At 45.7% G+C, this 25,808-nt stretch overlaps 1 protein-coding gene and 1 pseudogene across 2 annotated transcripts; both read right to left on the minus strand.

Moving 5' to 3' along the window:
* Positions 1 to 4,141: 4,141 nt before the first annotated feature.
* Positions 4,142 to 8,534, minus strand: sdsl (serine dehydratase-like). Of its 2 annotated transcripts, none has more exons than XM_072365077.1 (9): positions 8,510 to 8,534; positions 7,223 to 7,385; positions 7,104 to 7,140; positions 6,890 to 7,029; positions 6,717 to 6,805; positions 6,397 to 6,624; positions 6,178 to 6,308; positions 4,587 to 4,673; positions 4,142 to 4,449 (listed from the first exon to the last, which is right to left on the minus strand). In XM_072365077.1, exons 2-9 carry the CDS (start codon positions 7,367 to 7,369, stop codon positions 4,346 to 4,348), a joined length of 963 nt encoding a protein of 320 aa, XP_072221178.1. In that variant the 5' UTR covers positions 7,370 to 7,385; positions 8,510 to 8,534; the 3' UTR covers positions 4,142 to 4,345. The 2 variants fall into 2 exon arrangements, with proteins under 2 accessions (XP_072221178.1, XP_072221177.1); XM_072365076.1 differs by lacking the exon at positions 8,510 to 8,534 and adding an exon at positions 7,998 to 8,137 and having other exon boundaries at positions 4,143 to 4,449.
* Positions 8,535 to 9,307: 773 nt separating this feature from the next.
* LOC140270382 (apoptosis-stimulating of p53 protein 1-like) overlaps positions 9,308 to 25,808 on the minus strand; it is a 47,802-nt pseudogene continuing 31,301 nt past the window's right edge.

A 25,808-nucleotide genomic window follows, 5' to 3' on the forward strand; every position in this document is an offset into this window, starting at 1 on the left:
AAAGCAAGCTGAAGCACATCATTTATAGGGGAACTCCGGTATTTTTAAACCTTATTTCTGGCATGAAATACGTTCATCTGCTCACTGAGAACAGTTTGGTGAAAGTCGGCGTCCTTCAGAAGATATTTAGATAACTGGAGATCCATATAACGGAGTGAACGGGGCTTAGAGGATGCAGCCTCTAAATAAGGCATTATCTGTCTTTATTTCACCAATACTTTAAGAAGAATGAATGAATGAATGAACGTGTGCTATAGCTCTGTTAGCTCATAGCTGCTGTTATGTGGCTACTTGCAGCTATAGGAGAGCTAACGGAGGGATTTCTACACAGGCACTCTACTGGGACCACTTCATCCACACGCCCCCCTGCAGCACAGTTTATTCACTCCGTGCTCTGTGACAGTCGGCTAACTTCACACAGAGTTTGCTGCTGATAGTTTTGTGCAACATGGCAGGATATTTATCAGATTTAGACAACGTGAACGACGACTTTGAGTAAGATGGACGTTCTTACCGGAGAGAATGAGCTGTGCTGCAGGGGGGCGTGTGGATGAAGTGGTCCCAGTAGAGTGCCTGTGTAGAAATCCCTCCGTTAGCTCTCCTATAGCTGCAAGTAGCCACATAACAGAGCTATGAGCTAACAGAGCTATAGCACACGTTCATTCATTCATTCTTCTTAAAGTATTGGTGAAATAAAGACAGATAATGCCTTATTTAGAGGCTGCATCCTCTAAGCCCCGTTCACTCCGTTATATGGATCTCCAGTTATCTAAATATCTTCAGAAGGACGCCGACTTTCACCAAACTGTTCTCGGTGAGCAGATGAACGTATTTCATGCCAGAAATAAGGTCCAGGTTTAAAAATACCGGAGTTCCCCTTTAAATGCTGTGAATCATAACCTGACATGTTGTTAGCTAACATGGGTTCGTTATACGCTTCTGTTGTGTCCTCACAGCCTCGGCTCAGTGACATCTGATGCTGATCAACTGTGGGATGAATCGGCTGAACCAAGGAGAAGTGAACACACTTCATCTCAACCTTCTGGTGCTTTAAGGTGGCTCAAAACCAACAGCCGCGAATAATAACGGACGAAAGCAGCCGTCGGTGTCCTCTGTTCAACAGCCAATCAGAGAGCCAGTTTCAACACTCACATTCTTCATTTGTAGGTAAAAACAAATCAGTGAAAAGTCTATAAGAATAAAGAGCTAAATTGGTGTTAAATCACAACTTGAACTAAATAAGCAGAAAACGATGATCATAACGAAGCATCTGAGGATCTAAAAGCCTCCTCAGAGGATCCGACCGACACATCAGGCCGAGGCAGCGGCGTGACAGGCGCAGAACTGAGGTCCAATTAGTCAAATTAGTCCAACAGAAGCAGGAAAAACCCACATCATCTTCACACTTTTAAACAGAAACACGATTTAACACGATTAGAAATGTGATTTTATACTTTTTTCAGCATTAGAATAAAGATTTGTGGGACTGTAACTTAATTTAATAATGTATAAATAAAACTTCGTACCAGGTGAACATCACTTAAGTGTTAAATAAAGATTTACTGTAACCGGTGAGGATGTAAAACGATAAAGAACAGAAGAAAAAATGGGAAGTAAATACATCTATAAATAAGATTAAAACTGTATGATGAAATTAAAATAGAAATAATTTAGAGGGAAATAATAGATGAATGTATAAGAAAATAAATGAAAAATAGTCCAGTGAAATCGTGGAAAATTAAATAAATATCGATACAAGTTTAAATTAATTTAGTTCAAACTTAAAGCAGATAAATGTATTTAATTTCCCATTCAACTATTTTTGTACATATTAATTTTTAATTTAATTTTAGTTGCTTTTATCATCAAATAAACGTATTTATTTTCCATTTATTTCTACAGCTTTGTTATTATGGCACTTTCAGTCCTCCATACTCGGAGGCTCAAACTAAACATGCGTGTTCCCATGCAGACGTGCACCCTCTCTCCTCCATCCATCCATCCCTCTTTACTCGGACCTATTTATAGCACCGGCTCCTCAGAGCAGCTCCCTCCTGTTGTCATAGCAACGGGCCGGCGTGTCCATTCGCTGCTCCGTCTGCCCGCTGACCGGATCCCGTCCAGAGGAGGCAGATGGATCGCTCACATCGGCGATGTCGCCGTCGTCCAACCGTGTGGGAGCAGAGCCGCTAACTGCTGGTGGTGGAAATCTCACCTTTAAAAACAGAAGAGACGGCGCGGGACGGAGCGTTTCCGTCTGAGTGTGCCGCGAGGCTGTGACGTCACAGCGCCATCAGCAACACGGTCATGTGTGACCTTCCTGTGTGACATTCAGGTGTTTCACCTGCTTCACTTTAAATCAAATTAAAACTGTTTAAAACTGGAATTAAAACAGGTGTTTTTGGGTTTTTAAACATTCGATTTGATGAAATAACTCAATAACACAAAGAGGAAAACCAGAGGAGGACCGAATACTTGACAAAACGCACAAAGAGGCAGAACAACAAACTGAAAACAGGGAGCTGTGCTGAGGGCGACCGACAGAGGAACAACAGCTGTGCTGATCAGGTTTTACTGAGATGTTTCAGAAAGACTTTGGTTAAAATAACCTGCTGGTTTAAGCACAGTGACTCTGTTTAACACCTGGCTGTTAACAGTCTGTTTGAGGGGTGGAGACTTAACAAGTGCTGGACTCCACCCTTTAGGTGAGGTCAGCAGCTCCTTACTCAAGAGGGAAACAGGTTAGCATGTAGCTGTAAGTTAGCATGTAGCTGTAAGTTAGCAGTTAACAGTTAGCTGTAAGTTAGCAGTTAACAGTTAGCTGTAAGTTAGCATGTAGCTGTAAGTTAGCAGTTAGCTGTAAGTTAGCAGTTAACAGTTAGCTGTAAGTTAGCAGTTAGCTGCAAGTTAGCAGCAGATGCTAACAAACAATGCTTTCTCATCAACAGTAATGGACCAAGCCGGAGATGTGCACAGCGTAACTCGTAGTAATGCATGTGCACCGTTAATTACTGCGGTTAAACATTTTGGATATATTAACCTCATTAAACAATTGTACCTGGAGACCTCCATCTTTATCAGAAACATGCCGATAATGTAACGCTAACACACCGAGAGTGAGGAGAGGACCGGAGTTGTGTTGGAAACACACCTTAAACACAGCTGCAGGTTGTCTGAGTTACAGAACGGAACCGTTCAGCTAGAAAGCTTCAGCTAACAAAGTAATGTGGGAACAATAATGTTCATCTTTCAGGAAGGAACAGCAGTAACTCCTTAGAAGTTGGTGTACGTCATCTTCATTAGCTAAGCTGTTAGCATTAGCTGCTGCTAAAGGAAGAAATAAATCAGTAAATAAACCATGAGGAGTTATTTCTCAGATGCTTCCATTTCCCTGCTCTGAAGTTCAGGCTCTGAGAGTTGGAACTGATCCTCTTTGTGGCTCAGTTCCTTCAGTCCAGCGTTGAACTGGACCAAGTTGTTAAAACAGTGGGATGAAAAGTGTTTGCTGCACATTCACAGTCTTTAGCTAACTCTGCTGGAACATTAGCCTCAGATATAGTTTATCCACTGGGCTCTTATATCCTCTGAGGCTGCTGCTGGATGGAAGATGCATGCTCCTCAGTGCAGCTGACAGCAGAACATTTCCACCAGAAGCTGGCTTCATCTGTCCAGCAGGGTGGATGTGAGTGGGCGGGGCATAGCAGAGGAGGCGGAGCCAACTTAAGGAGTGACGGCTCGTTAAATGAGGAACTTTTAAACAAAGGGGAACTAAATAAATCCCAGGGTTGTGTTTTTGGGGCATTTTACACCTGCTGGTGACCTCAGATGCCCTGATATAAGCTCCCAGGAACAAACTGGTGACGAAATTTAGACAAAGTCATTTAAATTTCATCAGTTTGCTCTGTTGTGGTCATTTTGGTAAAAATGTACACATAAAAAAAACCTCAAGAGAAGCCTAAAATGCAGAAATATTTGGGTGCAGAGTCCTCACAGGAACAGAAAGCTCTTTAACCGTCTCCCTCACTGTTTGAACAGTGAACTGTGGCGCCACCATGTGGAAAAACTACTGACCAGGAACCTTAAATGACTCGGTTTATACTTGCACACATTTATTGAGATTTCCTCAAACATTTTGTTACATTTAAAGCTTAAACTTAATTATAAATTAGGATAACAGACACTGAAATGTCACAAAATTAGACTTTTTTGCTAAATTTCACAATAAAATCGAGCATTTCTTATATTTTTTTCCTCATTCACTCACCAATCAGGGATGTGGTTTATTTCATGTCTCTACAACCTGTCTGCACACACACACCTGCACTCACACAGGGGTGGGGGGGGGTTAGGTCTGCAGTTTGAGTCTGAGGCTGCTCAGCTGCTGCATGTCGATGCTGCTGCCGCCGCACACGATCACCACCAGGGGGCCCCGGAGAGGCGGCAGACGGCCTGAAGGAGTCGAAGCAAAGGTGAAACAACTTCTGCAGACGCACTAAAACTGAGGAGGTTTCCAGTCGCAGACTTTGATTTGGACTGAGGTGAGTTGGGGAATATTTAAACAGGTGATGGAGATGAAGATGAGTTACCTTCGTCCTGTAATCTGCGGATAAGTCCGCTGTAGACGGCTGCTAACGCCGCTCCACACGCCATCTCCACCAACACACGCTCCTCATCTGCAAAACAAGCAGCACACATGCAGATTTACTCAAATACTACTATAATACGGAGCTACTTCCTGAAAACACACAGAAACGTCCATCTATAGGTTTAAAAAGGTCATTTTTTCCATTTTTACTGTCTCCACTGATACATTTATCCGGTTATTTGAAAGGTTTTTTCCAGAGGTTTCCTGTGATTCATCAACCATGATTCTACCATCTATACTTTAGATGTTTTGTTGAGTAATTAACTTTTTATGTAACAATACAACTAATAAAATGATCTTAAACACGCTGACTAACTGCAGGTAAAGCTGTGACTTTTACTTACTTTAGATGCTTTGAAAGAACTTTAAATGCACATATTTGACTCTTTTTTTTACTCAGAATTCAAAGTTGTGGACACTTCACAGAGTCAGTGGTGAAAGGTAACGGAAACTGATGGTATTATCATTTAAAAACAAACCAAAAATGCAGCTGAACCAACAAAAAAAGCAAGAAAAACTGCTGTTGATGGAGCTAAAGGAGCTTAAACACAGACCGATGGAGAATATCACCTGAGAACAGGAGACAAAATACCAACAAAACAGAGAGTAAATCAATAATTAAACCATAGAAAACCCAAAGTTAAACGATTAAAAGCGCAGATCATGATGTAAACGCCTTCAGACACGTCCTGAGTTATGTAAGAAAATAACAGGCTGCCAACATGGTTTAACAGGTGTGATGAAGCCTGCTGAGGAAGAACAATTAAGCTCTTTAACTTCAGTGAAAGTAGCAGTAAATCTGTCGTAAACTTCCTCCATTTATCTGGTTAAATCTCTGTTTTAAAGGCTCTTTAATGGAAGGTCAAACTGATCACGAATCGTAATAAAATACCTAAAAGGGTGAATGAAACGATGCTTTAAACGCAGACGACCTGCAGAAGGGTTCGGTTCGGTGAGGCTCCGCCCATCACAGAGCGAGCCGCTGTGCTCCAACCGACAGGTATTTCAATCAAAGTCTGCCTCAAACATCTCAATAAGAAGTCAAACCGTTACGAAAGCAGACAGATAATCTGGCTGTGGCATAAAACAGGAACAAAAAAGGTTCTTCCGTGAAATTTCAGAGCCGTTAACGAACTGAAAGAAGGACAGATCAGCAGAAACTCAGCTGACAGCAGCCTGCAGGTAATTCCACGTTAAACTGCCACATAAAGGCACGGTCCTGGGCCGCCAAAATGCATCTAAAATGCATCTAAAGTGCAGCTTTTAGTGGGAGAATCACAGCAGAAACACACAGAACCGAAGTTCTCTGACATTCAAAGTTTCTGATGTTTATGCATTTAGCAGACGCTTTTATCCAAAGCGACTTACAGGTAGGCATGTAGGGTAAGGGGGTCTTGCCTAAGGACCCCTACTGGAGGTAATACCTTTCATGCAGAGGATTTGAACCCAGGTCTCCCACATGGAAGGTGGCAATCATACCACTACCCTATCCAGTCCTATCTCTGATGTTTAACGGGAACAAAGGCACTGACCGAGGAACGTTTGGACGGCCTGAAGAGCCTGCCGGTCGGTCACCAGCTCGGAGATGACCGTCAGCTCGCTGCTCCGGCTGTACTCGAAGGCTTGCTTGCAAACCGTCTTCGCGCCGAGACATTTGGCCTCGCTGGGGGGAGTCAGACAGACGGACAGATGAGGCCTTCAGCAGGTGTGTCACTGTGGGAAACCCTGAGACTTCTTCAACAACATCTAACCTGGTGATGTCATCCAAAGTGACCAGCTTCCCGGCCTTCACGGCAGCATTGAAGCAGTCTGCCCCCGCCGTCTCCATGGCGATCACGGGCACGTCCATCCAGCCGAGATCCTTCAGGCCCTGGATGACCCCACACAGGAGGCCTCCCCCGCCCACAGACAGCAGCACGGCGCCGGGCTTCACACCCAGAGAGGCTGCGACCTCCGCCATCACACTGGCGTGACCTTTCCTGCAAACGTTCACACATGCAGCCAGAATTCATCAAAATAATACCAGGTTTCATAGATATTCCATCAGGAAGAGGCGGTAGGAAGTTTCTACCAAAGCAGGGGGTGATCAAATGGAGGAACAAAGGTAAGCCCTTCACTTTCTGCCAGTCGGAGAGCCTCAGCATTGGCATCGTCCCAAACCTGAGAAGAAGGGACTTAAAGACTCTCCTCTTAAAGACTGAAACCTACTACATCCATCTAAAGATGCGTTTAGGTATACCTTACCTTCCCTACAACCCTGACAGCAGCACCCTGATCCTGGAGTCTCTGCACCACCAGCTGAGGAGTGGAGGAGGGAACTACAATCGTGGCTGGCACCCCCATTTTTCTGGCTACATAAGCTGCAGCCATACCTGCATTCCCACCTGTAAAAGCACCAAATTAAAGCAAGACAACAGTAAAGCAAAGAGAATAAATTGTGTAATCATGCAGGCGTCACCTGAAGAGCACACAACTCCTTTGGACTGTGTGACGAGCTGCAATGACACATCAAACAGTCTGATTTCAGGCATCTGGGGAGGTTTTTATGAGCATCATTACAGGGTTCGGGGTTCCCACCTGCTGGCAGAGGTGTCCGATCCCACGGATCTTGAAGGAACCGGAGGGCTGTGAATTCTCCATCTTCAAATAGACGGAGGTTCCCACCTGCTTGGACATGCTGATGCTCTCCAGCAGGGGTGTGTTCAGGTGGAAATGCTGCGCCATGGTGGAACTAATCTCACTGGATGACAGAAAAACGTGACAGTAGTGAGCTCTATCCGCCATGAAAGGTCATAAAAGTCTGTAAAAGTCTTCTCAGTCTGTCTTGACTTAAGGGGACACCAGATGTTTATCTTTACTGTTTGTTAACTGAAGTAAATCAGTGTTTCTTAAGAACTGTGTGCCAAGCATGACCGGTGCTGCTTTCAAGGACAACTGGAAACGTCGTAAATCAAAGATAAAAGAACAAATAAAGCTGAATAATGTAAGGGAAAAAAATAATTCATAACAGTTTACTCATCATTAGCGTTTAGCAGAAATTGGTTTATTCCTTAGGTAAACTTATAATACCGGAAAATGCATACAAACATTGAAACTGGTTATTTTCAGACATTTTTGTCGAGTTAAGTTCGTATTTTCTAAAACGTTTAACACAGTCTGCTCTGTAAAACCATTCTGTGGACATGAAAAGTGTTTTAGGGAACTATTTCATCTTAATTTATACAAAAACCGACCGTAGTTTGTAAAAAAAAAAGGAAATGATAGTTAATGCAAACAAACCAAACATGTACAGTAAACCAAATTCTGCGGTCTAATATCAGAGCTTATTTGGAGATAATAAACGTTAACTTACGTCTGGATAAAATGTCGTATTGAACGAGCTCTAACCACACAATTACATTTTGTTTAAGTAGTAGCAATAGCCGCCAAATTTAAAGTGTTTCATCGTAAAGTTGTAGCATCTAGCAGAAAAGCTAAATCAAGCTAGCAAAACAAAACCACTTCCGGTCGGTCCTTGGAAAATAAACGTCTGTTTTCACACGGACATTATAATCAGCGTACTGATGAACGCACACACAAATAACGTTCTATTTCTGGTCTCCATGACAACGGTTGTTGTCATGAAAACGAAATGTATGTTCTGTCAGTTGATGTCAGTTATTGTCAGTTTAATAGTTTTCTTTTAAGTGGAGTAAGGAGATGAATAAATAATAGAGACTTACCGAAACGTCGTCTCTTTCTCTTCAAACTCCACAATATATATATATATTTTTTAAATGTTCAATTCTTATTTAATAAAACCGGCTTTTTAATTTTGTTCACGGACTCTGCAAAGATCAGTGTTAGTAGAGGACAAAAACCTACCTGTTAGGTGTCTTCTGTCAGTCCAGAGGCTTAAATGAGATGAACTTTTAATTTCCCTCCAAAGTCCACAGTTTATTACCACGGCCTCACTCTGTGTGCGTGTTTGCTTCATAAAGAGCCCCCCCACACACCTCTTTCTTATGGCTGCTTATTGTTATCATTGTGTTCTGTTTTAGTGGCATTAGGAGTCACTCAGTGAAAGGTGATCTGCTGTTACTCTACATGTAGGTAAATGTACTAAATTAGTTTGTTTTGGACCTGAAAGCCCTGAACGTTTTCTTGTTGTATTAAATTCTAACCTAATTTCTGCTGACAGGCAGCCTGCAGATGTGTCTCCAACTCAGCGGTCCCCAAACCTTCCTTCAGGGCCATCCTTTTGTTGTAAGAAACATTTCCAAATATTAGAATATTGATTCATGTTAAAATGTTTACAGAAACATGTGAAATCACTTGGTATTGTGGCTATTTTTTTTGTTGTTTTAAATCGATTCAGATCTGCTTCTTTTAAATAAATGTCAGTGATTTTGAACAGTTTTGGGCTCCATTAATCACACATTTGGAGTGAATCGTCCGCGCCAATGAATAAGAGAAAATACTTGAATGAATGACATCATGTACATGTCTTTTTTTACTTAGAGTGGACTGATAATGAAGTAAAATCTTACCATTTAAGCATGTAATATTTGTTATTTATTCAGCGTTTTGGTTAAGTTGTTGCAGGATAAAATGACATACGAGTTCATTTTGTATCTGTGTTTATATCACGTTTTGTTTGACTGAATGAGTCACAGACACAGCTTTCATTCTCTGCAGGGATTATACTTTATTATTATTGTACATTAGCTGCATACTTACAGGTTGCATATACACAAAGTAATGGTATGTACTCCTCTCTCTCATCAAACATCCCTCAGCTTATTGCATCATATTTTACACAGCGTGGGTTCAAGGAAATTAAGTTTATGGAGTGTCAAACCCTTCCTGAACACTAGGTGGCAGCACTGACTGAGAGAAACAAAAGAGGTGTGTAGTAGTAAAAGAAAACAATACTTTGTTTTAAATTAAACCAAAAAAAAAAGGGAATAAAATAACTCGTAAAACTACTGAAGGAGAAAGGTTTTCTCACGCTTCAGGTTCTTCATTCAGTTCGGGCTAAACGAGCCCCGTAAAAACACTGAAAACACAGGTTTGTTCAAACAGGGGTGAGTTTACTTCTTAAGACACAGTTTAAAGTGGTCAAAATAAAGAATGAGAAGCAACAGAAGCTGTAAATTTGATCCATTTACCGGCAGATTTAAGCTTTTGGTTCGATATCTTATTATTAATCTGAGTTCCTCTCAGCATCTTTAGTCTAAACTGCATCTTCCCTCCACCTTTAAACCATTTTTACACATACTTGCTTCCTCCCTTTGCACCTCCTTCCTTTGCATCTTTGCACCTCCTCCCTTTGCATCTTTGCACCTCCTCCCTTTGCATCTTTGCACCTCCTCCCTTTGCATCTTTGCACCTCCTCCCTTTGCACCTCCTTCTTTTGCATCTTTGCACCTCCTCCCTTTGCACCTCCTTCTTTTGCATCTTTGCACCTCCTCCCTTTGCACCTCCTTCTTTTGCATCTTTGCACCTCCTTCCTTTGAACCTCCTCCCTTTGCACCTCCTTCTTTTGCATCTCCTCCCTTTGCATCTTTGCACCTCCTCCCTTTGCACCTCCTTCCTTTGCATCTTTGCACCTCCTCCCTTTGCACCTCCTCCCTTTGCACCTCCTTCCTTTGCATCTTTGCACCTCCTCCCTTTGCACCTCCTCCCTTTGCACCTCCTTTCTCCTTCCTCAGCAGCTGAACTGACGTCAGCCCGGCAGCTGAGGCTCAAACTGAGTCACATAAACAGGGAAAACTCAGACATCTGTAATGGTTCCCAGATGCTTTTTAATGTCAGCTTGTGAGATGGGAACCAAAACATTCCTCTGATTGGCCGCCGCTGACCTCTGACCTCTGACCACGCGTCGCAGGCTTGTGGTTCCACTTCCAACACTTGGTAAACACTTTGAATACGAAGCCGAACCCATCTGACACATTCAGACACTCGTTTGTTCTCTCCTCACTTTCCTTTCTCCAGCTCCACTTTCACATCTCACATCCTCTCTGCTCGTCTAACCTGTTAATTTAGGTGATTTTCTTTCTTTTCAAATGAAAATCGTACAAAAATAAAGTGACATTTAGTGGTCAAGAACCTTTGGAGGATGTGATGTTGAGCCTTAGGAGTCCGAGCTCGTGGTTTCATGTTCTAAAGCAGGTTTGGACTTGAAGCTACAGTCAAAAGTTCATTTTTCTAACACTTTTCTTTTCTTCAGCATCTCTCATGCTGCTGAACTCTTGTGAAGATGTCGAGCTATGATCACTTCGAACAAAATCCAGGCGGGTGAAAAGACATTCTGCATCCAAAGAGGAAAAAACAGCTCCATCTTCTCCTCGGCCTCACGCCTACCTCCACCCTTTTCTTCTTCTCTTCTTGTTTCCGTGTGCATGCGCCCTCCTGAGAGTGAGCCTCCTGATCTGGGCTTTATGCCAGTGAGCGTTGTCTGGGTTTGATCCTCGGATACAGCTGGAGAGAGCAGGACAGAGAGGGTCACTACACCGTGTTAACATCGTTCTCGAGGTGTCTGAACATCACGAAGGCGACAGTAAGACTCCACCTGAAGCTGTTTTCTCTTTCCTTTAACAGATATTTGTACTAAAACATGTTTACTGTTCAGTATGAACTAAAAAAGACACCAAAAAACAACTAATCTCCACGTCTTGTTGCTTCACAACAAACCTATCTTCCACTTTAACTTCATTTATGATGCCAAACAGGCCTTAATGACACAACAGTTAGATAAAGAGAGTGAGAAATGTACAAGATCAATCCCAAAAATGATGGGACGCTGGATAAAATGTAAAATTATTCTATAAACCAATATAAACCTAATGTTTAAAGTGAGTCAGCAGTCTCAGAATAATGTTCCTCAATGTAAAACTCATCAAATGTTGGACAAGAGACATTGAGTTCATCTTGAATTTGAGAGAAAGAGTCTCTGAGAAGTAAAGATGGTTCTGCAAAATACTGCGTCTACAAATGATGGCGCAGTTTCAGAAAAATGTTCCTTTGCATCACGGACGGAACGTGAAATCATCAGAGACGTCTCTGAGACCTTCAGGCAGCTAAAACAGACCCGATTCTGTTGATTCTCCATCATTTTACACATGTATTTAACCTGTTGGCTAATGTGAGGCAGGAATACGGTGAAGTTTTGTGCTACTTATGTTAATAAGCGGCGTTTTAACCCGTGAAACCCGGCGCCGTGCAGCTGTAGGAAGCCTGAAAGCATCTTTACTCCCTCGCTGTGAACGCTCACAGTGAGGCGACCGTTTGATGCGTTTTCTCACCCCCAGCAGGTTTCTGGGTATGTATCCCTCGCGGTCGTTGTGCCGCGCCCACCACCACTCGGTCTCAGCGTCGTCTCGCCGCCGCAGCACGCTGAGGGCGTCGCCCTCGCCGAAGGAGAGCTCATCGGCCTGCTGGGCGGTGTAGTCCCACAGAGCGTAGACCAAACCTTTGTTCATCACACCCAACTTCTCCTGCACGCCTGCCAGAGACACACAGCGCTGATTTCAGAGGAAAACCCCCCTCCTGACACAAAATGCGTCTCTTTGGAGTGGAACCGTGTTGAGTGTCTGTAAAAACCTACCGTACAGGAACTGAGAGCACTGGGTGTAGCCCTCCTCCATTTCTTCGCATTTGTCTGCCGCAGTTTCAACGTCACTGATTGTCGTGGCGAAAATGGCCGCCCCAGACTCCACCAGCATCTTACAGAGGTGGACGCTGTTGCACGAAGCTGCACAGTGAAGAGGAGTCCTGCGAGATAAAGGGAGAACAAAGGGGCTCAGACGATAAATCAGACACAGAGCCTCATTAAGCATGTTAATCGCCTTCTTTAATGAGTCAAAAATGACTTTATAGAGTGAGTTATCACTGCTGAGCTCATCACTCAGGCTCTCTGCAGCCCTTCAGCTGTTATCCGTCTGGATTACTCTGAGGGAACACACTGACCATCCGTCACTGTCGGCTGCGTTCACGTTAACGCCAAAGTCCAGCAGGAACTTCACGATGTGGTGATGACCAGCGCAGACGGCATTGTGAAGAGGAGTTATGCCTTCATCGTTCGGCATGCTGGGGTTTTCCACCTTTAAAGACACGGAGACGTTAGATTCTGTCCTGAACGCTGGCAGAGCGTCCTTCTGTGCTCAGTATCAGCCTTCAGCAGCCGTTTAAACCAGAGAGCAGAACCCAGAGAGCAGCTCTTTTAACAGGTTGGCAGCTCTGGACTCTTTTCCACCTCGGGGTGTGATACCATCAGACTGGGCTTGTTCCAGTTATCAAGCATCTCTTTGAAAATATGGAGAGTCAGAAAGCACTTCGGTCCAGTGAGAAAACTCCACTGAAGGCTTTGATGTCTCCATGCTGCTGTAACTCTCTCCCCCGACACAGCCGCACAACATCAAAGATGAATCTCAGCGAAGGTGCTGAGAAACATCAATATCTTCTGGATAATGACTAATCTGTTGAGACAGTCTGCACACGGGTGTTTAAAATGTAATTCTGTTGCATAATTAAACATGTTTTTTGCATTCAGAGCCTGGCAGTACTAAAATAAAGGTGTGTGGCATTTATTCCCAAAGAGCAGATCTTTAGCCTTTGAGCATCAGTGGAAGGCCGATTCCTTAAAGCTCTTTAAGTGCAACTGCAACGCTCTACAAATGGTCCAAATGTGGCCAAACCAGAGCCCTGATTTATGTCCTTTCAAATATACAGGTGACACGGAGCTGGATGAAAACAGTTACAGTCAAACCAGTTAACTTTGGTGTCCCTCAGGGCTCTGTACTCGGCCCACAGCTTTCCCAAAAGCGCAGATCTTTAGCCTTTGAGCATCAGTGGAAGGCCGATTCCTTAAAGCTCTTTAAGTGCAACTGCATCACTCTACAAATGGTCCAAATGTGGCCAAACCAGAGCCCTGATTTATGTCCTTTCAAATATACAGGTGATACTGGTTACAGTCAAACCAGTTAACTTTGGCGTCCCTCAGGGCTCTGTACTCGGCCCACAGCTTTCAAGATCTTTCCACTATGCAGCTGCCTGCTTGGTCCAGGACTTAGATTGAACTGAAAGTGTGTAAAACCTGTTATTTTACCAAAGTTTAGGTATTTTATCGCATTGTTTTAGACACTAAGAACTGTCCACAACTTTGAAATCAATTGAAAAGTCTGTGTGTTGTGTATAACCAGCTTTAGACACCAGGAGAAGGCAGAAAACTCTGTTACTTTGGACTCAAACAGACAGAAAAACACACAAACGCAACACTTAATACCACAGTTTACCTCGTATATGATCCTCTGGACCAGATCAAACTCTCCCTCTAGTGAAGCGTCCAGCAGCAGAGCCAGAGGGTTAAACTTGACTCTCAGGCCATGGCCTGTGCGCTCTGATGACGGCTTCTTCAGGTTGGTTCGCTTCGCCTGCAGAGAGAAACCAAACGGGTCAAAGGGCATTGTTTTAGGTTTGCAAAAACTGAGATCTGAGGGTAAATATCACACGAGCCCTGCCTTTAATGAGTGTACTCAGTGTTTTTGTGTACCTTGGGCAGTGAAGGCGGGGCAGGAGGCGATGGAGACGGGGAGGCGTGGCCTACTGAGTTTTTGGCAGGACTAGATCCTCTGTGGTTGTTATTATTCTGATCCTCCGGCCTCTCAGGTGCAGGGGATGGGCTCGGCTGGGTTGGCAGAGATCCATTTTTGCTACTTTCTGCTGTTGGTGAGGTCTCTTTGGACGTTTCTGTTGTAACTGAGGGAGGAGACACCCGGCGGGGGTCCGGCTTCAGGCTCTGACCTTCAGCCTCCGCCGTTTCCACGCCGACGTGCTTGTCACCAGGTTCTGCGTTCCCATTGGCTGAATGGATGCTGTCCATGTCTCCCAAAAGGCAGTCAGGCTGGTAGAAAGTGTTGCCTGGAACAAAGAGGGGGAACTTAAATGACTGCATCATCACTTTAAACTAACAGGACTTAAAATATCCTACATCTAAGATGTACCTGAGCTGCCCTCCATGCCTCCTGCCAAAGTGTTGAACCTGAAAGAAACAACAAAAATGAGCTTCTGAGAAACGGCTCCATGCATTTGTTACAGGATTGAACTCCTGTGATCCTCCTTTAAAAACTCTCTGAAGGAACTGCTGAGATCTAACAGCAGAGATCATGTTTCTCCAGTTTTAGCTTCTCTTCATTGGCTCCCTGTTAGATTCAGAATAGAATTTAAGATTCTTCTCCTCACATATAAAGCTCTTAATGACCGAGCTCCATCACATCTTAAAGATCTCACAGTTGGATATTTCCCCAACAGAGCACTTTGCTCTCAGGCTGCAGGTTTCCTTGTGGTTCCCAGAGTTTCTAAAAGCAGAATGGGAGGCAGAGCCTTCAGTTATCAGGCCCCTAAAAGCAGAATGGGAGGCAGAGCCTTCAGTTATCAGGCCCCTAAAAGCAGAATGGGAGGCAGAGCCTTCAGTTATCAGGCCCCTAAAAGCAGAACGGGAGGCAGAGCCTTCAGTTATCAGGCCCCTAAAAGTAGAATGGGAGGCAGAGCCTTCAGTTATCAGGCCCCTAAAAGCAGAATGGGAGGCAGAGCCTTCAGTTATCAGGCCCCTAAAAGCAGAATGGGAGGCAGAGCCTTCAGTTATCAGGCCCCTAAAAGCAGAATGGGAGGCAGAGCCTTCAGTTATCAGGCCCCTAAAAGCAGAATGGGAGGCAGAGCCTTCAGTTATCAGGCCCCTCTCTGTGGAACCAGCTGCCAGTTTGGCTTCAGGAAGCAGACACCCTCTCTACCTTTAAGATCAGGCTGAAACTTTCCTTTCTGATAAAGCTTATAGTTAGGGATGGCTCAGGTGAGCCTGAAACATCCCATAGTTCTGCTGCTATAGGCCCAGGCTGCTGTGCTGATTGGATTATGACTGTATTACAATGAATTGGTTTGAATTGGCCATGACTCTTTATAAATAAAACTTTTTTCTCAGTTCAATGATTCGTTTCTCTGTTTTCAGTGCCACTAACCTCTGGTACAGCAGTTTCTGGATGTTCGGCCCCTGGGGGCCCTCAGGTTCGGTGATTGAGCTCCGCTTCTTGAGCGGTCGGGGAGCGTTGCTGAGGCGCCGGCGCAGAACTTCCAGGTCGGCGTCGCTCTGGTATCGTAGCTGAGAATGAGCTGTGGGGATCAGGATGTTTAACAGGTTTTTCTCTCCACTTCTGTAGATTTACTGTTTATACAGCCTGAAAGATCCATTTATCTCCTCAGCTCTATTACTTTTATTTATCTTTACGTCGCTGTTTTAAATGAGTTTTTACGGCGTTCTTCATGCATCTCTGAGCTGGTGTTCTGAATAATAATAAAAATGAACCTGAAGTCTGTAAATCAGCCCCTAACCTCTTTGTTTTTCAATTGTTTTATTATTATTTATGTTCTGTTTGGAGCCACAACTTAATTTTCTGAAGAAGAAGTTCTTTGCAACACTTCAGAACATCTTTCATGAAGAACTTAAACACTTTTATGGTTTATCCACACTGATCAGCTCTGTTTGAATTGTGTTCTTAGTTGTTGAAGCTGCTGCTTTAACTTAATATCACACATAAAGCCGAGCAGGCGTCACATTTATTAGTGGAGACCACTTTAATCCTCTGGTACCTACCCACGGGGGTGAGCTTAGTGGGACTTAGAGGACGAGGGATGTTGTCTACGCTCGGCGGAGGAAGGATTTGCCCATCGCTGCTTTCTCCTCCTCCTCCTTTTCCTCCATCTTTATCTGTGACATCGTCCCCTGCTGTCTTCACTCCTCCTCCTCCTTGGAGGAAAGGGACGGGGGAAGGAGAGGAAGAGGAGGTGGGGAGGATGGGTTTACCGTAAACTGCGAGAGAAAAGGAATTTATAGTTAGTTTTGTCTCGATGACACGAATATACAGCATGCAGACCAGAGCTACATTTCTGACCTGCTTTGACGGCAGTCCTGTTGCTGAGAGAGCCGTAGTTTTTGGCCTGAGGCTGTTGGAGGTACATGCTGTAGATGGAGCTGCTGTTCATGGTGGCGGGGCCTTTTCTGGGGGACTGAGGCCTGGACGGGTGGTCCGGGACGTAGGGACGTACGGCCACCGCCGGAGGGGGGTCTGTGCGCTCCGTTTGTGGGGACAGCGGAGAGGGCTGGGAGGAGGTGGCAGAGCCTGAATGACAGGATGATTTAATAAAGTTATTCAAAACAGGCTTTCAGCTTTCGTTTCGTCTGATATGAGAAAGTGAATCAAGCAAAAACTTCACCTTGGGTTGAATTAGGAGGCATAGAAACACGCTGCTGTATCTGCTGTGAAATGGAGGATGTTGAGGAGGTGGCGCTGGTGGTGTTGGATCGGGGCCAGCCCAGTGTACCAGGGGCAGAACGGGGCAGCGAGCTTGTGGCACAGTGATGCCCCGCCGCCTGGTGGGTGGCGCTGGGGTAGTTCCCATAACCAGAGGGAAGCTGCTGGAAACGTAACGGTGTGTTAGCGTTACATTATGGGCACGTTTCTGATAAAGATGCAGGTCTCCAGGTACAACTGTTTAATGAGGTTAATATATCCAAAATGTTTAAACGCAGTAATTAACGGTTCACATGCATTACTACGAGTTACGCTGTGCACATCTCCGGCTTGGTCCATTACTGTGGATGAGAAAGCATTGTTTGCTAGCATCTGCTGCTAACTTACAGCTAACTGCTAAGTTACAGCTAACTGCTAAGTTACAGCTAACAGCTAACTTACAGCTAACTGCTAACTTACAGCTAACTGCTAAGTTACAGCTAACTGCTAACTTACAGCTAACTGCTAAGTTACAGCTAACACCTAACTTACAGCTAACAGCTAACTTACAGCTAACTGCTAACTTACAGCTAACTGCTAAGTTACAGCTAACTGCTAACTTACAGCTAACTGCTAAGTTACAGCTAACACCTAACTTACAGCTAACAGCTAACTTACAGCTAACTGCTAACTTACAGCTAACTGCTAAGTTACAGCTAACTGCTAACTTAAGTTAGCAAAAGTGTGGAGTTGAGCATTTGCCCACTCTCCTCAACAATTGAGACAGAGAGTCACTGTGTTTAAACCACCTGATATTCAGACCAAAGCCCGTCTCATACAGCTCAATAAGTCAAATTCTGATAATATGCATAATATGTCACCTTTAATGTTGCCGTAACATCACGTCTGTACATGAAAACATTCAGAATTCAGAGTTTAGAGAAGTAGCATTAATATAAAGCACCTGCTCTGGGCTGCCGGTTCTCCAGTCGGGTACGTTCTTCCCGATGCTCGACCATGACGCTTCATTAGCTGAGCAGGAGAGAGAGGGAAGGGTTACGAGAAGGGAGGTTAACACAGGAAGCCAATTAGGGAGAGTCAGACCAACACAAATTACAGGAAGAGTGACAAAGCACCATGGATTTTAAGTAGGTGAGAACAGGTACAGGTTAAAATATAGTTAGTGGTTAAAGGGAATGAAGACAGAACTACATCATGACATATGGACTCACGCTATAAATTAGCAGCTATTTGTAGCTCTCTGTTATAGGATACACACAGCTCAGCAAAACAAATATTAAAGCATATCATTAGCCACACATCGTAAAAACAGACTGAGCTGTGAATGACAGGTTTGGTGCATCACCTCACAGTCAGCATAACAAGGGTGTCCACTTATTCTTAATTCAAACTGACACATCTGGCCTTCAGATGTGAAGCCTCAACACGGCAAATACTGTGATGTAATAAGACTAAAACGCCTAACAACAGCTTTACAAGGCTGACGACAGCAGCTTGTTTTCCTCTGGAAAAAGCAGCAAGTCTTGAGCTTGGTGCTGCGTTAGGCTGCAGGTAATGAAATGGGGAACTTTCATAGTAGATCAGAACTGCAGTTAGACAAGTAAAACATTATCTGTTTAGCCACTTTCAAGATAAATATCAGACGCTGGAACATAAGAACTAAAGTTAATCAAGTTTAAAAAGATGTTTTTAGCTGCTTTTTAAAGAGAGTTCACACACATCTCGGGCCCCGATCACATCACATCGGGCCCCGATCACATGACCTCGGGCCCCGATCACATGACCTCAGGCCCCGATCACATCACCTCGGGCCCCGATCACATGACCTCAGGCCCCGATCACATCACCTCAGGCCCCGATGACATCACCTCGGGCCCCGATCACATCACCTCGGGCCCCGATCACATCACCTCGGGCCCCGATCACCTCAGGCCCTGATCACATGACCTCGGGCCCCGATCGCCTCGGGCCCTGATCACATCACCTCGGGCCCCGATCACATGACCTCGGGCCCCGATCACATGACCTCGGGCCTTGATCACATGACATCGGGCCCCGATCACATGACCTCGGGCCCCGATCACATGACCTCGGGCCCCGATCACATGACCTCGGGCCCCGATCACATCACCTCAGGCCCCGATCACATGACCTCGGGCCCCGATCGCCTCGGGCCCTGATCACATCACCTCGGGCCCCGATCACATCACCTCGGGCCCCGATCACATGACCTCGGGCCCCGATCACATCACCTCAGGCCCCGATCACATGACCTCGGGCCCCGATCACATCACCTCAGGCCCCGATCACATGACCTCGGGCCCCAATCATATCACCTCGGGCCCCGATCACATGACCTCGGGCCCCGATCACATGACCTCGGGCCCCGATCACATGACCTCGGGCCCCGATCACATGACCTCGGGCCCCAATCACATGACCTCGGGCCCTGATCACATCACCTCGGGCCCCGATCACCTCGGGCCCCGATCACATGACCTCGGGCCCTGATGGGGGACATATGGATGGAAAAGTTCTCTGATGTGTCCATGCAGAGCTCTGAAAGTCCAAACCAGGACCTTAAAGTTGATGGGGAGCCAGTGCAGCTGAACCATTAGCCTCTGAACAACCTGCAGTTTCACAGAGAATCACAATAATCCAGAGCCGATGGAATAAATGCAGGAAGAACAGTTTCCAGCTCAGACACAATGGGACTGAACTAAAAACAAGAGCGAAGCAGAGATTTGACATGACAGTTACCCCAAAGCAAGAGGACCCCGAGTTTCCATGAGCTTAGACACAGATCTGTGCTCCAACACGACTTCGGCTTCCTGGAGAAAGCTGTCAGACACCCAGTGTCCAGATAAACCAGATAAAGTCAGAGAAAAGACAAACTTCACGGAGTTACATGGACACCTGGCACAGTAAGATCCCAGGACGGATCAGTCCCTCAGTCGTGTCCGTCAACATGTGAAGGTGAAGGTTCAGCTGAGAGTTTAACAACCTTAACTCACCTCCTGATGGCCGATTAAAAGGAAACAGCCTTGGGAGAAAGCCTGGTGATCACCTAAGTCGTCTACAGTCTCACTGCCAAAAGGGCAACAAAATAAAGTGTTATTCACTCTCGTGTTGCCACAATAGGCCGATTCGGTTAAGAAAAAGTCATTTTAGGCTGTTATCTAACCTTCAGGCGCCACGTCACAGTTCTGGCGAATACCAGACTAATACTGATTAACTACTGAACCTGGGAGCCAGAACAGTAAGTGGAGCGCTGCCGCTGCAACCTGCTGACCTCAGGAAGAAAACAGTCACAACAGGAAACAAACAGTGAGCTTTGAGCGAGGCGGAAACTTGGCCTTCTGCCACGGAGCTCAGATTAGAAGCAGCAACAAAGACCGGCTGCAAAGGACAAAAGGGAAACCCGGGTTAAGGGTATTAAACTCGCTGCCACCCAGGCTTCTCCTTCAGCTAACGTCTCTGTTCTTTAAGCAAAAGAAGGTCAATCAACAGTTGGAAGCTCTTTATTATCAAAACTGTTACAGACAGCTAGCTAAAACACACACCTCATCCATCTTCTTAAAGTCAGGGGAAATTCATCTACATCCTGAGTTTGTCACGTGGGAAAAAACAACAAAAATGAAGTAAAATCGGGTTGTAAAAGCACAAGAAAACGCTGTGGTTGTTAACAGGTCAGTTTAAAGGAGCCAGTCTGAGACGAACCCTGCAGATGTATGAAAAACACACAACATGAGTCCACAGAGCAGCCGCTAACAGCAGCTACTCTGCTAACTCAGCACTGCAGCCTCCAGCCCGTTCGTCCAGAGTTAAAAGCTCCAGTCTGAAGGCAGCCGTGCAGCACGGCCTCCTCAAACCGGCCCGTGCTGCCAGGCTTCACTCACTTTCTTCTTCTTCTAAATATTGCTCTGCAGTTTTAGGAAGCAGCCCACGTTCTGCAAGTACTGGGATGCAGAAAAGTCGTTTCTCTGATGACCAGGAAGGCAGCGAGCTGTACGGGGCGTGAGCCTCTGGCAGGGGAGGGGCTAAGAGCGACTCTTAAGAGCTTAGGAAAGTCACCTCGCCCAGAAAAGGGAAACCCCTGGGATGGTGAACATCACCGAGGGAGTTTCCTTCAGAGGGGGGCTGGGCCCCTTAGAGATAGGGGGAGGAGCTCCACCATCTGGTTAGGACGCCACCAAGGAGGCAGACCCAGAACTCAGTGGAGGGATTATATATCCCATCAGGCCTGGGAACGCCTCAGGATTCCCCAGGAGGAGCTGGAGAGAGTCTCTGGGGAGGGGGGAGTCTGGGTTTCCCTGCTGGACCTGTTGGTTCTGACCTCAGATCAGAGGAAGATGATGGATGGAAATAACCAGAAATCCTGGCTCTATTTCCGTCGACCTTCACACGCTGTATTTAACATTAACACCAACATTTGTAGAGGAGTTTTAACCAGTTTGATGACAGTAACCACAGCTGCAACGACCCTGAAACTCCCCTTACATAAAACCTACATCTACCCACAGGTTTACGTGGCTCAGACTTCCTCTCATTCATCTCCTCTGCCTGATTTACAGCCCTGTATTTTCCACATGATGTAAGGCCTGGTAATAATAGAACTGTGGCATTCAGGAACACAATGAGATTTGGAACAGACCTTTCTGTGTGCCCAGGAGTTAAACTTAACAAAAGTTGGGCTGTTTCCAACAGGCTGCTGTTATATTACTGCAATGAGGATAAGCAGGAGTCAGAAAAAGATCCTGCAGACGATTATTAGTGATCTGCTGTGAGAATGCTGTCTCTGCTCTGTTTTCTGTCCCTGAAACACAAATAAACCTTTTTCCAACTATTCCTCTTACTATGAAGCAGATTATCCGGTTTATGTGTCCTTTACTCTTCTAATATGAGCCGGAAGACATGAAGGAATAATCAAATATGGGTCTGAGTCCAGTCTGTGGTTTGTCCTCGGTTTATTTGCTGAAGCTGTTTCCTTTCCCGGGAAGCTGCTGACTATCAGATGTCTTGTCCTTAAACACATGACCCTTACATTTTAAGGTCGTTTTGTGGAGCTGATTTAATTATGTTCTCCCTCCTCTCCATCTGCTCTGCATCGCTGTGCAGACATGAACACCCGTCTTTGATCTTTCCAGCCCAGGACTCAGACTGAGAGGATGTCTGCTTTGGGCCATTTCTGCACTGTGGCAAACGGATTAAAGAGGAGAAAACACATCTTCGCACAGTTCAGAGGAGAGAGACAGTTTCAGAAAGTCTGGGACACTTTGGGAAGTTTAAACAAGCACAGAAGGCAGAAAATCTGATGTCCATATTTCCCACTGTGCAGCATCGACTCTTCTTTTAACAACATCTGTAAACATCTGGAACTGAGGAGACCAGCTGCTGGAGCTTTGGGAGCAGAGTGTTGTCCCGTTCCTGTCTGACAGAGGATTTCTGGGTCTTCTTTGTTGTATTTTAAATGTTTTCAGGTCAGTGCAGCAGCCGGACTCTTCTTCTACGAAGCCGTGCTGCTGGAGTAGATGCAGGATGTGGTTTAACTCTGTCCTGCTGAAATATTTCAGGCCTTCCCTGAAGAAGCTGCAGATGTTGCTCTAAAACCTGTTCATACCTTTCAGCTTTGATGGAGCCTTTCCAGATGTGCAGGTTTCCAGTTCCACAGGCACTAATGCCCCCTCACACCATCAGAGATGCAGGCTTTGAACTGAGAGCTGATAACCAGCTGGATGCTCCCTCTCCTCTTTAGTCTGGAGGACGCAGCCTCAGGTTCTGATCCATCTGACCACAGAACAGTTTCCTCTTTGCTTCAGTCCATCTTAAACGAGCTTTGGTCCAGAGAAGACGGCAGAGTTCCTGGATCATGTCCACATGTGGCTTCTTCTCTGCCTGATGGAGCTTTAACCTGCATCTGTGGATGTTACGCTGAGCTGTGCTCACAGACCATGATTCCTGGAAGTGTTCCTGAGCCCAGGCAGGGATTTCCAGGACAGAATCAGGTCTGTTTTTAATGCAGAGCTGCCTGAGGGCCTGAAGGTCACAGACATCCAGGCCTGAAGGTCACAGAGATGTCTCCAGATCCTCTTTGGATGATTTTAGGTTCTGTAGATGAGACTCTGCCTCTCTCAGGTGCTCTTTTATACCCAATCATGTTGCTAATTAACCTGATTAGTTTCAACATCTTCCTCCAGCTGTTTCTTTTCAGCAGCACCTACTTTTCCAGCCTTTTATTGCTCCTGTCTCAACTTTTCTGAGACGTGTTGCTGCCATAAGATTCAAGATGAGTTTTATTATTCATGAAATAATAAAATGTGTTTTATTTAAATAAAAAAAAATCAGGGCTGTAAAAGCTTCTCTCATGATGCTCCATAATTAATCGTCTACAAGTGCGACAACATTCATGAAGACCTGTGAAGGTTTTGACCTGTTTGGAGGAGTTAGAAGCATCTATAAACGTCCTAAAAGCTGTGGACATTCATTTGGGTTATTGCACAACTTGTTTTTAAAGCAGAGAAGAGTTAAGACCCAAGAAGCTGCTAATCTACCACCAACGGAGCCAAGAGGTGAGTAAGTTTCTCTAGCGACCCCTCCAGGACTCACTGTTGTTACTGCCCCCCCCCTGAGAGGGCTCAGACAGGACGATGTCTAAATCTGACACTTTCCACTGGCCGGGAGCCTTCCTGATGCCACTCCTGTCCTCTTCTGCACGGCGTGGAAAGACAACAACAAGACCCACCACGACATGAACGCCATCACGATGACGTCATAGCCGTGTCATAAACCACCAGCAAAACATGGAGGTGAGCGACATGAGGTCATAAACATCGAGGATAACAGATAAGGGGAAGGAAAAGAGGAGCCGACACACAGGAAAAGGAAATAAAAGGACAGAAAGTTAGAGCTCAGGAAGAGATTCAGCTCTTAAATCATGAGCTAAAAATGGTAAAACAGCAGAAAGCGTCGTCCTGCCAACCTGAGAGGGAGCGGATGTGACTGAGCGGCGTCGGTTTGGGGGGGGGGGTCGCTTGGGTACCCGGCCTCCTGCCTCCCCTCGGCTGGAACCTGGATGTAAGGACAGACGGCCGCCACTCGGCCTGAAACTCCCCCGCCGGCGTGTGCGGAGGTCTGGGGGGGGGGCGGGCCTCCACCGTTCATCCGACTCAGCTGGAGACAGAGAGCAGGAGACCTTCTGTAACGGTCCATCAAAGGCTAACCACATGGCTGCTGACAGCAGCATTTCCTACCTCGGCTCTCTTCTTATGCAGCCGCTCCCTCAGGTCGCCGATGCGCTGATCCATCACCGTCACCTGGGTGTTCCTCTTGTTCAGCAGCTCCTTGTTTTGGGCCAGCTTGCTGCTCTGCTCCAGGTTGTGACGATTACGAGCCTGAAAGACACAGCGTCCAGCTGCAGCACTCTGAAAGCCATCTCTGAGCGAACAACTGGAAGGTGCAGGCGCCTCTTTTACCTGCAGCTCCTGGTAGAGCTTCCTCAGCTCCACGGCAGCAGGCCCAGACAGCGGCGAGCCTTTGTGGCCGGCGGTGCCACTCTGGGACCCGGCGGGTGTCCCCGGGGCCGGTGCTCCGGAGTGTAACTGAAGGCGACCTCTTCTCAAGTCCTCCAGTTGTTGGGTCAGCTGTTAAACAAACAGGACCCACTTAAACGGCTTCTGATTGGTGCTGAAAGGAGTCAAATCTCACCCGAGTTGCCCGAAAAGGTTACCTGGTCGACCCTGACCACTGCAGACTGAAGCTCCGCCTGCTTCTCCTGAAACAGGCTGCTCACATGGTCGATCTCTGCAGCTGGAAACAGAAACAGAGTGAAATCACTGCTTTTCTCTTCATTTCTCACAGTTTGGACTCGTAGGTGAGATATGTTTGGTGTTCCTGGAGCAGCGGGCTTACAGAGGTTTCCGTTGATCAGTTTGCTGTAGTCCACCTGTCCTCTCATGGCTCGGATCTTCTTCAGCTTTGCTTCCTGAGTCTCAACTCGCTCCTTCAGCCGCTGCAGCTTCTCAGCCTCAGACTAGAAAATGAAAAACAAACACAGAGTTTATATGAAGTTGCTGTGTGTCATTTTAACATATTCTGAAGAAGGCAGAAACAGAGTTTTTTATCAGTTCTCAGCAGCTTTAAAGTGAATATCTGCTCTGAGCTCCTTTATTCTCCAACACAGCCTGAACCCTCTGAGACGAGCTTTCTGTCATTTCTTTAAGGAGTCTTCAGGAATAGTTCTCCAGGCTTCTTGAAGGACATCCCAAAGCTCTTCTTTGGATGTGGGCTGCCTTTTGTTCCGTTCTCTGTCAGATGATCCCACACTGCTTCAATAATGTTGAGGTCCGGGCTCTGGGGAGGATTCATCCCTCCATAAGACCTGTTGCCACTGATTTTCAGTCCACTTCTTGTGTCATTTGGCACAGCTCAGCCTTTTCTCCCTGTTTCCCTTCCTTAAGAACGGCTTCTTGACAGCCACCCTTCCATGGAGACCATTTCTGATGAGGCTTGGGCCAACAGTAGATGGATCAGCTGAAGGTCCAGATGCATCTCTCAGGTCCTGTCAGGTCACAGCTGGATTTTTTCCTCTTTCTTAAGGACATCCCTTTCAGATCCTGTTCATCTGCTGTAGATAGTTTTTTAGGCCTGACACTTCTTCTTTTGTCCTCCACTTGTCCAGTTTCCTCAAATGTTTTAAGGACACACTGCACACCATGCTGAGATATGCCAAGTTTTCAGCTAATAGCTCTTTGGGAATCACCTTGTTGCTGCAGAAATCCTATTTTCTGTCTGTCAAACTGTGTTTTCTTTGCTGTTTTTCATAGATGCAGCTAAAGAAATGGGAACAAATGATGTGTCTTTGTGACAGGCTGCTGGTAACA

The sequence above is a fragment of the Leuresthes tenuis genome, unplaced genomic scaffold, assembly GCF_036924035.1.
Source record: "Leuresthes tenuis unplaced genomic scaffold, fLeuTen1.0.hap1 SCAF_15, whole genome shotgun sequence".
Taxonomy (NCBI): Eukaryota; Metazoa; Chordata; class Actinopteri; order Atheriniformes; family Atherinopsidae; genus Leuresthes; species Leuresthes tenuis.